Genomic DNA, 9,856 nt, shown 5'->3' on the forward strand with positions numbered 1-9,856 from the left:
GTATGCTGATCTGGGGCCAAGCAGGGGTCAGGGTTCCCGGCGGAGAGGGACCCGGCCTCTGCTCTCCCCTGCCCTGGAATGTGCCCTCACACTGGGGCTCTCCTTTCTGTCTGCTGGTGTCCGGGCTTTCCTGTCCAGTCTCCCTTCTTCCTCCATAATGAAGGGAAAGTGGGACCACACCGGGCATTCGCAGTCGCCCCGGCTCAGCGTGGCCTCGGCCCACCCTGTCCTGCTCCTCTCAGCAAAGAGGCTGCCAGGCTCAGCCATTGGAGCTGTGCGAAGAGTGACCCTGGGCAACTTTCCTAACTTCTCTGGTCCTCAGTTTCCTCAGGCATACACTTGGTGGGGCTTGGCAGTGCCAGGAGATGATGGAAAGGATGCAGTAGCATCTTGCTGAGGAGGTGCTAGGTCAGGGTACTTGCTGTGTGTTCCTGTAAGTGCTGGCATAGAGGGGCCTGTTTCAGGGCGCGGCTGACTGGGGTACCTGAGGTGTGGGGCTGTGGGCAGTTTGTGCAGAGTGCGAAGTGGCCTGGTCTTGTGGATACTGAAGGAGCTCACATTTACCGAGTGCTCGCCATGCCCTGGTATCCTGAGCGCTTTACATGGATTGCCTCCTTCAGTCCCCAGAAGCGCCATGAGGTGTGTGCACTCATCATCTCCATCCTGCAGGAGCAGAAGTGGACCTTCAACGTCGCCCTGGCAGTGGCTCCCACACAGCCTGGCTGCGGAGCCCTGTAGGTGGGCGCTTCCTGCCCTTGCCCGAGCCCCACTAGAATCCTGGGGCCCTGGGCCACAGGGGTCTTGACGGGTCCCGCATCTACTGCCTTCCCTAAATGGGGACGGCAGCGTGACACTGTGGTCTTGTATGCGCTGACCTGGCTGTTCTGATGAACCTGCCCCAGGTGCGGGAGTCAGGCAGGGAAGAAGCATCAGCCTCGAAGCCTGGCTTTCTGTCTTCAGGACATTCCATAGAGGTGACGGTGTTGACAGGTATTGGGAAACACAAGTTTTCCTCCCCAGTGCATCTGTCCCTGTTTATTTAGGATGTGGTAAACATTTGGTCATCATCCTGGCTTAATTAAGTAGAAAAAAAAGTCAGTACTCTAGAATTTTGGTACATTTCAAATGTGTTTTATTACTTTTCTTTTTGTCTTAGAAAGAATATCAAACCTGCATGCAATGCTAATGGTTTCTGACATTTACATAGCATATGACACAATAGTGCAACACGGCACATACTGAAGGGACATGTGTAGAGGGGGCCTTCCTAAGAGTATATTTACAAAGGGAAAGGCGTGTGGTCATCTTAAAGAGGGCTGCACCAAAGGAGGACTGCACTGTCTAACACTGAAGAATTACGTGGGGAATCACAGATTTCTTTAGTACTGCATGTTCCATTGTCATGAGGAAAAGAAACATGCTTTGAAGGTTTTCCCTCGTCAACAGCATGTGTCTGTAGCTGTACATCGTACGTGTATTTGTATATTTTTAAGTTTTCTCGTAAGATTTTCGCTACAGCATCAGTAACTTCACGTGGTTTTGAAGCAGTGAAACTTTCACAAATGCTCAGGTTGGAGAGAAGACCCAAGGACCATTCCTTAAGGACCTTCCCTAAGGACCGTTTATTTGCCTCACCATCCCAGGATCTTGGAAATGTTTCCTAGAATGTGTAAAAATTAACCCCGGGGACGAAGCACATTTCTCTGGCAGCCAAACTTGAGTTCCTCAAAGAACAGATGCAGAGAGATCTGCTCCTGCTTGCCCGACAGTTGGGGCCATTGGGGCCGCTGCTGAGTCCTCCTGAGGCTGTGACCGACTATGAGCCCAGGAGAGCTTGTGGCAGCTGTGCCGAGGCGCCAGGACCTCTGAGCGGAAGCTTCCCGCGCTAGGAAGGGAGCAACGCTGCTATGAAATGTCTCAAACAAGTTCCCTGTTCCTCCTAGGTGCTTATAAAGCTCAGATGTATAGTGATGTCTGGACAAATACAAAAAAGCATTTTTTTTTTTTTTAATAAAGGAAAGGCATGAGTTTCTCCCCTCTTCAGTAAAAAGCAGTTTGTGATGAAATCTGGAACACAAGAGAGAAGGGTCTCACATCTGGAAGCCTTTTGCACACAGCTATAAAATGTAAAAACTGACCCCCGGTAAAAAGTGCTTTGTAACGATATTTAATTTGTGTCTTATGCCTGTGAGAAGGAAAGGGTTTGTTTTTTTAATCTGCAAAGTCCTTTGCTTGTGTCCCAACCGGTGTGAAGCTTTCCCATCAGGGATTTTTCACCCTATTCTTCGTAGACCCTGGGAAGAGAAAACACCCATGTTAGTGGCTCAGGATGAGGCAGGAAACACACAGGCCGGTGTCTGAGCTTCTCTGCACCTGGCCTGGGGAGTGCCTCTCCCAGGACCACAGGAGCCCAGGAGAAGCAGGGGACACTTCAGAGGAGGCCATCACATGGGCGTAAAAGCTCACCTGAACCTGGCTTTGTCCTTTCTACACAGCCTCCACCTCTGCAGTTTCTTTTTATCTTCAAAGCTCTAGGAAGCAAACCCTCTTGGTATATGAGGAAACTGAGAAACGAGAGACTGGAAGTCTGCCCAACGAACACTGAATGTCGATGGTGGGAAAGACCTCTGTCTCTGGCGTGGATGGGGGGAGGGGCAGAGGCATCCCTCCCCTCCATTTAGGCTTGTGTCTTTCTTTGTATTTAGCCCAAGAATACATGTTCTCCAGAAAAAATGCCAGTTCCAGAAGCTGCTGCCTGAAGACTGAAGGGCGGTTAGTGAGGCTGGGGCTGTCACAGAGGCCCGTGGCTCAAGGTCACTTCCTCTAGTAGTCATCAGGCCTGTGAGCACTCACAAGCTGACTTCCCCCTCACCTCCCCAACCATCTCTGTTTAGATACTTAAATCCCTTCCTTTCTGCCGCATGGCTGCCGTGGGACCACATGTCACATCCAGGTCGTCCACTGCTCCTTCCGCCTCGTTCCTGATTTCTGAGTAATTATGCCCTGAAATCAGATGCCTGCTGCTGCTGCTTCTGGTGGCAGCCGGAAGCTCTGGCTCTGAGCTGCTGGAAGCCCTCTAGTCTCGCCCCACAGCCTGGGCCGGCCGCTGCCTTCTCTTGTCTCTACTCTAGGTTCAGCATTCTCTCTCTCTCTGTCTCTGCAAAGAGGACTTCAAGATGGTTCCTTTATCTCCACAAAGACATTTTCAACCTGTACAGAGGGAGGGGAGGCGAGGAGGACAAGGGAATGCCCACATCCTCTCCCAGGACACCTCAGCATTCCAAGAAGGAGGGATGAACTCATTTTGTAAGGAAGTGATGGGAGGCCTGGTAGCAGAGGTGCCCTTACTGCTCTCATCTATGGATTTTGCAGGGACAAAAAGAGCGGGGCTGCATGGACCCAGGCTTGCCTCCTTTTCATCAAAGCTGTGGCCCCAGGTGGAGGGGTCGGGACAAAGGCTGGATCTCCCAGCAACCTGATGAAGACTTGCCAGCGCCTCTGTGAACCGGCCCTGCAGTCAGCCTCATTCCACTTTTGATGACGCAGGGCCCGGAGGGTGACTGGACAGGAGGTGTCCTGTGCTTGTCATGTGAGCTGCCTGCCCTGACCAGAAAGAGGGCTTCATTTCCAGTAGATTTATGGAATATAATCTCTTGCTCTCATCACTTTCTATTTCAAGCAATTGTGGATGAGGCAGTTTTGGAGGCAGCACAAAAGGCTCAGATACTGGAGTTGGGCCCAAGTGTCAGCTGTGGGAGAGCTGGTCGTGGGCTGAGCTTAGGGAGGTGCTGGGGGTGGCAGGGAGGAGGGGCGATGGGAGGGTGGCGTGGGTACCCGCTGGAGGGAGGGGAAGGTGACGCCAGGAGACCTAGCTTCCTGACTAGTGCTCCCAGACAAGTCACTCCCCCCAACTTAGCCTCTGTTCCCCCCTCTGCGGGATGAGGTGCAGGCACCAGCTCCTGAGGAACTCACCTGTGTGTGTGTGTACGTGTATGTGCACGCTTCCCTGGTCATGCTCTGCAGATTCAGGTGTAAACAGGCTCTGAGTGTGTGAGGAGTGGGTCTGCTCCAGGACAGGCTCACCCTTATGTAGCACCGGGGAGCCAGGAACTTGCCTCCCCCCTGAGGCCAGACATGGGACCCCAGGAGATCAGAGAGGGCAAGCCATTTTCTGATAATGGGGAAACAGCCCAGACAGGGTTGGGGTTAGGGGTCTAGTTCAGGACTCTGGTCATTCGGCCACTGCTGTCCCCTGAGGGTAAGAGCGGCTCTGATTTTAGAGGGTCAAACCCAAGGTCCCTCCCTGCACCTGCACAGGAAGGAGTTTATCAGGCTTCTGGGCAACAGGGGGCATGGGGCACCCTGAGGGGAGACTACGTTGTTGGCAAGGAGTTGTCCTCATCATCTTATGGTTGTACCCACAGTTTTATAGTTAATAAACCCAGTCACTTAAGCAGTTGTGTTTCACCAAACCACACAAATCACTGAGAGAGCCATGCTGGGCATTCGCCCAGCCATTTGACAGAGGGAAATTGGGGGTCAGAAAACTTAAGTTACTTAAATAAGGAGAGGAATTAGGACTATCCTAACTTCATAAAAGTTAGAATGAGACAATCTTTAGTTCACAAAAGGATCAATTTTCGATGCTTACAATTGTCCAAGAGAGCAATAAGTGTAGCAGTAAGTTAAGTGGTGAGTTCCTCGTCCCTGGGAGTATGTAAGCCATGTCTGGGTATCTGCTTGCTGTGGCAACTGTAGTGGGTGTTCATGCCTTAGATGGGGCTAGATGACCTAGAAGGGGCCTAGACTCTGGATCTGGTAGGATGGTGGGAACGAAGGTGAGGGGCAGTGGGGCATACCTGCGCTTCTCATTCCAGGCGTTGTACCACTTGATGAACCGCTTGGTGCTCTGCAGCTTGGGGTGCAGGCAGTGCTCCTGACCCCGGTACCTGGACACGCTCTTGGTGGTGATGCTGAAATGGAGCAGGATGGGATGGAGGAGTGAGAAGCCTGAATGACAGCCCCTCAGTGTAGCCTGTGGGTGGCCCTGGTCTGTCCCAATCAGAGCACTGAGAGACTGTGGCCTCCTCCCTCCTTTCAAGGAAGCCTACCCATATGCTCGCTCCCTGGCTCTTTGGAAGGTTTGGGTTGTCCCCTTAATCTGACTCCACGTTCGGGTCTAACCCTGTGCAGAGTGATGGGCTCTCACTTTTTCCCCTGGAGTCCCCAAAGTCTGGGATAGTCCCCCACCCCCAAGCCTACCCCCATGCAGGGTGTTGCCCACAGCACTGATGGCTCCCTTGGGGAACGAAGGTCAGGGGACTCTTCCAGCTCCTCTGAACCTGGGATTGAGAGGTGGAGAGAGCTAATGCCAGCGAAGTATGCATGCCAAGACCTCATTCTTGGATGTGAGGAGCTCCATGGCAGGGCTTGGATGTGCTGTGATCTCTGTCTGATCTTTCAAACCCTAGTTCCCCTGACCCTCTGCAGATTGTTCTGGGGCTGGGCATTTGTTGACCCTAAAGCTAAGTCTTGTTGACTTTGAAGCCCATTTTGATTCCTGAGCCTGAAGTCCCAGTTATCTCACCCTTGGGCAGGAAAATAAGACTGCCCTTCAGGTCTCTATCAGCCAGTGTTCCAACACCAGTGGAGGTCTAGCCATGTGGTAGAGAAGTAGGTGGCTTTGTACAGAGCGTAGGGCCTGGGTTTGAATCCCAGGTCTGTCTGTGGGACCTTGGGTAGCCTCGCTGAACCTAGTTTGCCCATCCATAAAATGGGTATAATAATAGGACCTACCTCTTAGGGTTACTGGGATGATTAAAGATATAATCTATGCAGAGTGCCTAGCACAATGAATAGTTACTGTTATTAGCAATTGTCATGGAAGATGGGATGGCCAAGAAGAAGCCTTAGTGTGTGAGGTCCAGCCTGGGAGGGAGGAGGAAGGGAGAGGCTGCTGCCCAGAACTGCTATGCCCCTCTCAGCCAGGGCTGGGCCAGGGTGGCAGGAGTTCAGAGGAAGCTTCTGGGTGGGGGAGGAATGACGGTGTTCAAGAATGAGGGCCCACCTAGCGAACATGGAAAAGTGGAAGGTGAGAGGTGAGGATATCACTCCTCCTTGGGAGGTCACACGCAGGAGCGAGGTATGGTGGTGGACTGGCTGCTGGGGTGTGGGCTGAGGGGGCAAAAAGGGGCGGTTGGAGGTTGGGGTGGGAAGGGAGGGAGAGAGGTCAGCCAGCACCCCATAGGCTCCTAACAGTGAAGTGTCAGGTTGCCTGGGCCAAGTTCTGGAAAGGAGCAGGGTCGCCATGAACTCTGAGTCTCCCAGTTGATGGGGAGAGGAAATCGAATCTTGCTACCCGAATGGGGGCAGAATATTTCTGGGCAACCTGTTCTCTTCCCTCCCCTGTGCTCTGAGTTTCCAGGGCCCTCACCATGGCCTAAGCCTCCCAGGGCAGGGACAGGTCTTGTGGTAATGCCAGGTGACTGGGCTCTGCCTTCGCTGGCGCTCTCTATGAGACCTGTGCCTCCCTGGGTCCCTCCTGCTAGGTCTCAAGCATGGGGCCGGGCTTCAGAGTAGAGTCCAGGTCCCCTCCCCCATAGTAACTAGTCGCTCTGCAGGAATTTAGCCCATGCTTTGCTCTCTGCCTGCAGTGCTGCTTTTGCACTTGGAATAAAAGGCCATGGCCAAGCCAGATAAAAATCCCCTCCTCCGTAAGGTCAGCGTACAGGCTGAGGGTCCCAAATCCTGAAGGTTGGGACAGCAGGGGAGGACTCTCAGCTCTCCCACCACAGTGCTCAAATGCTCAGTCATAACACGGGGACTTTGAAACTTGGTTGTGGGGTGAAGACATGAGGATTTCTGCCCCCAGCAATTGGGCAGAAATTCTGGGTCCTGTGTGCTTGTCCTCAGTGGTTCTGGGATACCGAGGGTGTCAGCAATAACTCAGGGGGTATGTGAAACAAATTGCCCCTTCTAGAGTCTTGGCTCTACTGTATCCTTCTGAGTGCAAGGACTCCTACTTACAAAGCAAGCTGCACCCCAAGCCTCATCAGAGATTTCTAGGTGACTCAGGGTGAACTGGAAAACTTCCTTTAGTTCAGCTTTGGGGCTAAAAACCGGCTTTGGGAAAAAGCACTGGTCCCTCGTGTGATCTGGAGAGTCTTAGGAGCCTGAGAGGGGAGAAGACTTCCAGCCCATCAGGGATGGGGGTAGGGTCCTGGGTATGGGGTGGAGGTTTAGAAGAGGGTGACTGTGTGCGGATCTCATGAGACCCCTGCAAGTTTTCACAAGGCTACGTAAAGCCTTCTCATGCACTTGCCTGGCTGTCAGTTTCCTCTCTATTCTGAAAAGTATAGCCACGAAAAAGGGCAAGCCTGTTTACTGAGGGTTCTGTCCTTTTGAGATGTCACTGCACCTCATACCCTGCTCCTCCTTTGCTGCAAGGACTCAACAGCTCAGCTTGGTGTGTGGAGCATTTTTCAGCACTGAGAGGAGTGCAAAGTTAACGTCCCGTCATTCTCACCCCAAGAGAGCTGAGAACCCTGAGGGGCTTGTAGCTCCTCCCTCAGCTGTGTGACCTCTAGCTCCCACCCAAAAGGACTTTCTAGCAGTTTTTCTGGACCTGGGTCTGCAAGGCAAGGGGCAGGGCAAAGGGGCAGGGACAGGAGGCTAATTTAGGTGCCCAGGAAGGAAGGCAGAGGGGTTTAGCTCAGGCCCAGTGATTTTCTGAATTCCCCTAACTTCAGCCTGACTGTGCAGACCCCAGGTGGCAGTTGCAGGGGAGGGGGGGGGCGGTGGGAGCTGCCTTTGCAGACACTGTGCGGAGGCCTTTGGGCCAGCGGGGCCAGTGAATGGAAGGCACTTGCCCAGACTGAGAATAAAGTGTGTCCTGTTTCTGGGGGAGGGGAAGAGGGGCCAATGGTCCGTGGCAGATATTTGGTAGCTGCTTTGCCAAGGGCTCCCTTCCTGGCCAAGAGCGTATTGATGGGGAAACAGTGGTGCTGGCCTCAAGTGGTTAATTGGGAAGGCAGAGAGCAAGGAAACGCAGTGTTCTCTCGCTCTGCCCCACTTTTTAAAATATTCCCTGCATCCCCACCAAGCAGGGCTTCACCCTCATGGCACGTTAATTCCAACAGAGCCCTTTCCACAAGACTGCTTAGGAACCCACAGGAGTCCAGCTGGTGTTGGGAGAGTGAGGATCGGTCTCAAAATGGAATCGCTAGAAGCCAAAAACCAGACGGCCATGGTCCCCTGATCAGAAAAAGGCCCTGAAAGGAGGTTCTGAGGACGTCAGACAATGTTTGCTTTAATTCTCTCTCCAGTAACAGGAAGGCAGCAAGCCTCACAGTTTGGGTTCCAGTTTAATAGTTCTGGGTGCATTCTGAGTGATTTCAATCTGGGTGTTCTAAGTTGGCACACGGAAGCCATTTAACCCTTGATCACCCTAGAAAGGTGGGCAGTGCAACCCCTAGGCTACCCATTCGAATCCTAGCAAGGGTGAACTCCTCGGAGAGGCTGTTTCCGGAGCACAGTACCGTGACCCTTTTTTCAAACTCTCTTCCAGACTGCCGTGCCAGCGTCCTAAGGACTTGCTAGGCAATTACAAAGCCTCCGCCAAGGCCTTGACAAAGGCTGAGAGAAAGGCTTGTTAGCCCGACCCAGCCCCAAGCTGCGCCGCAGCACCCGGTTAAGGGCTGCGCGCACACGCTCAAGGCGAAGAGCGAGAACTCACATAACCATTTTCTCCTCGCAGTGCGGGTACTTTGGCTTCATTTCCAGCTTCTTCACGTCGCTGTAGCGGATCTTGGGTCCCTTCCGGGAGCACTTGCATTTGGACCCTGCGAGAGAGCGCGCGGGGAGCTGCTCAGTTGCGTGAGGGGTCTCCTTCGCAACTCATTGACCACCCTCGGTGCCCACCCAGAACCCCAGGGATCCCGGGAAGCTTAGCAGTTGGCGTTGGGGGTTCCCCAGGATGGGCCGGGCTGGCGCCAAGGGACCTCCCAGGCACTCACCGTCCACGCGCGCGGCGCACAGCGCCAGGAGCAGCAGGAGCAGCGCTGCCGTCAGGATCCTCATGCTGGCCTAGGAGCACGGCGCGGGAGCAGGGACTCGGGGAGGGCGCCCGCGCGTCCGTGCGCCGGGCTTGGCTCTATATGCCCGGAGCGCGCCTCCCGGCTCCACTCGCTCCTGCTGCGCCCGTCGGTGGGAGCCTCGCGGCTGTGTGGCACCCCGCAGCGCTCTGGGCTCTCTCCACAGTCTCCCTCCGCCCGCCCAGGCCTCTTTTAAATCCGCTCCGAGCTCATTAATATGCAGAACCAGTCGGTGACTCACTGAGATTTCTCAACGCGGTGGGGGGGGGGGGCGGAGACCTTCCCCGCCCGCCGCCCGCCCCGGACCAAGATCGCAGCAGCGCACACTCGGAGCCACGCGCGCACTTGCACATTCAGACTCACATCCGCTACCCTCTCGCTCTCACACACGCTCTCCTTCATACACTTGCACACCCAGGCTCCAGCACGCACACAGAGCCAGAGCCAGTGCTCGGGCGCCACTTGACGGTGGCGAGGCTGCTTAAGGGCACTGCTTTTATGATTCGCGTGGTTCCCTCTGGCCTGCCGTTGTGAGCCGCTGGGAGACCCAGGCCCGAGGCCCAGATTCCCGAGGAGACTTGAAAGGGTTTTGGGGCAGGTGCCAGGTGTGAGTGCCAGCAGGCCTGACTCCTAGAGCGTGAGCTGTCCCTGTTGGGCCAGCAGCCCTGGTGGCCAGAGCACAAGGCCAGGTTTGGAGGGTGGTCGCCGCAGGATGTGCAGCAGCAAAGCCATGGCCTGTGGTCCCTGGAGCTGGCTCAGAGAGT

The 9,856-nt window shown here is 54.4% G+C and overlaps 1 protein-coding gene across 1 annotated transcript; it reads right to left on the minus strand.

Moving 5' to 3' along the window:
- Positions 1-2,151: 2,151 nt before the first annotated feature.
- Positions 2,152-9,273, minus strand: CXCL14 (C-X-C motif chemokine ligand 14). Its single transcript, XM_007172178.3, has 4 exons — positions 9,015-9,273; positions 8,735-8,840; positions 4,860-4,973; positions 2,152-2,294 (listed from the first exon to the last, which is right to left on the minus strand). Exons 1-4 carry the CDS (start codon positions 9,076-9,078, stop codon positions 2,279-2,281), a joined length of 300 nt encoding a protein of 99 aa, XP_007172240.1. The 5' UTR covers positions 9,079-9,273; the 3' UTR covers positions 2,152-2,278.
- Positions 9,274-9,856: the final 583 nt, after the last annotated feature.

Source organism: Balaenoptera acutorostrata, chromosome 2 (assembly GCF_949987535.1).
Source record: "Balaenoptera acutorostrata chromosome 2, mBalAcu1.1, whole genome shotgun sequence".
Classification (NCBI taxonomy): domain Eukaryota; kingdom Metazoa; phylum Chordata; class Mammalia; order Artiodactyla; family Balaenopteridae; genus Balaenoptera; species Balaenoptera acutorostrata.

Excerpts from the sequence above, each read along its gene's own strand:
- CXCL14 (XM_007172178.3), bottom strand. The coding sequence starts at position 9,078 with ATGAGGATCCTGACGGCAGCGCTGCTCCTGCTGCTCCTGGCGCTGTGC. Across the intron at positions 8,841-9,014 it reads GTGCGCCGCGCGCGTGGACG|GGTCCAAATGCAAGTGCTCC; the intron begins GTGAGTGCCTGG and ends GCTCTCTCGCAG. Across the intron at positions 4,974-8,734 it reads TGCGAGGAGAAAATGGTTAT|CATCACCACCAAGAGCGTGT; the intron begins GTGAGTTCTCGC and ends GCTCCATTTCAG.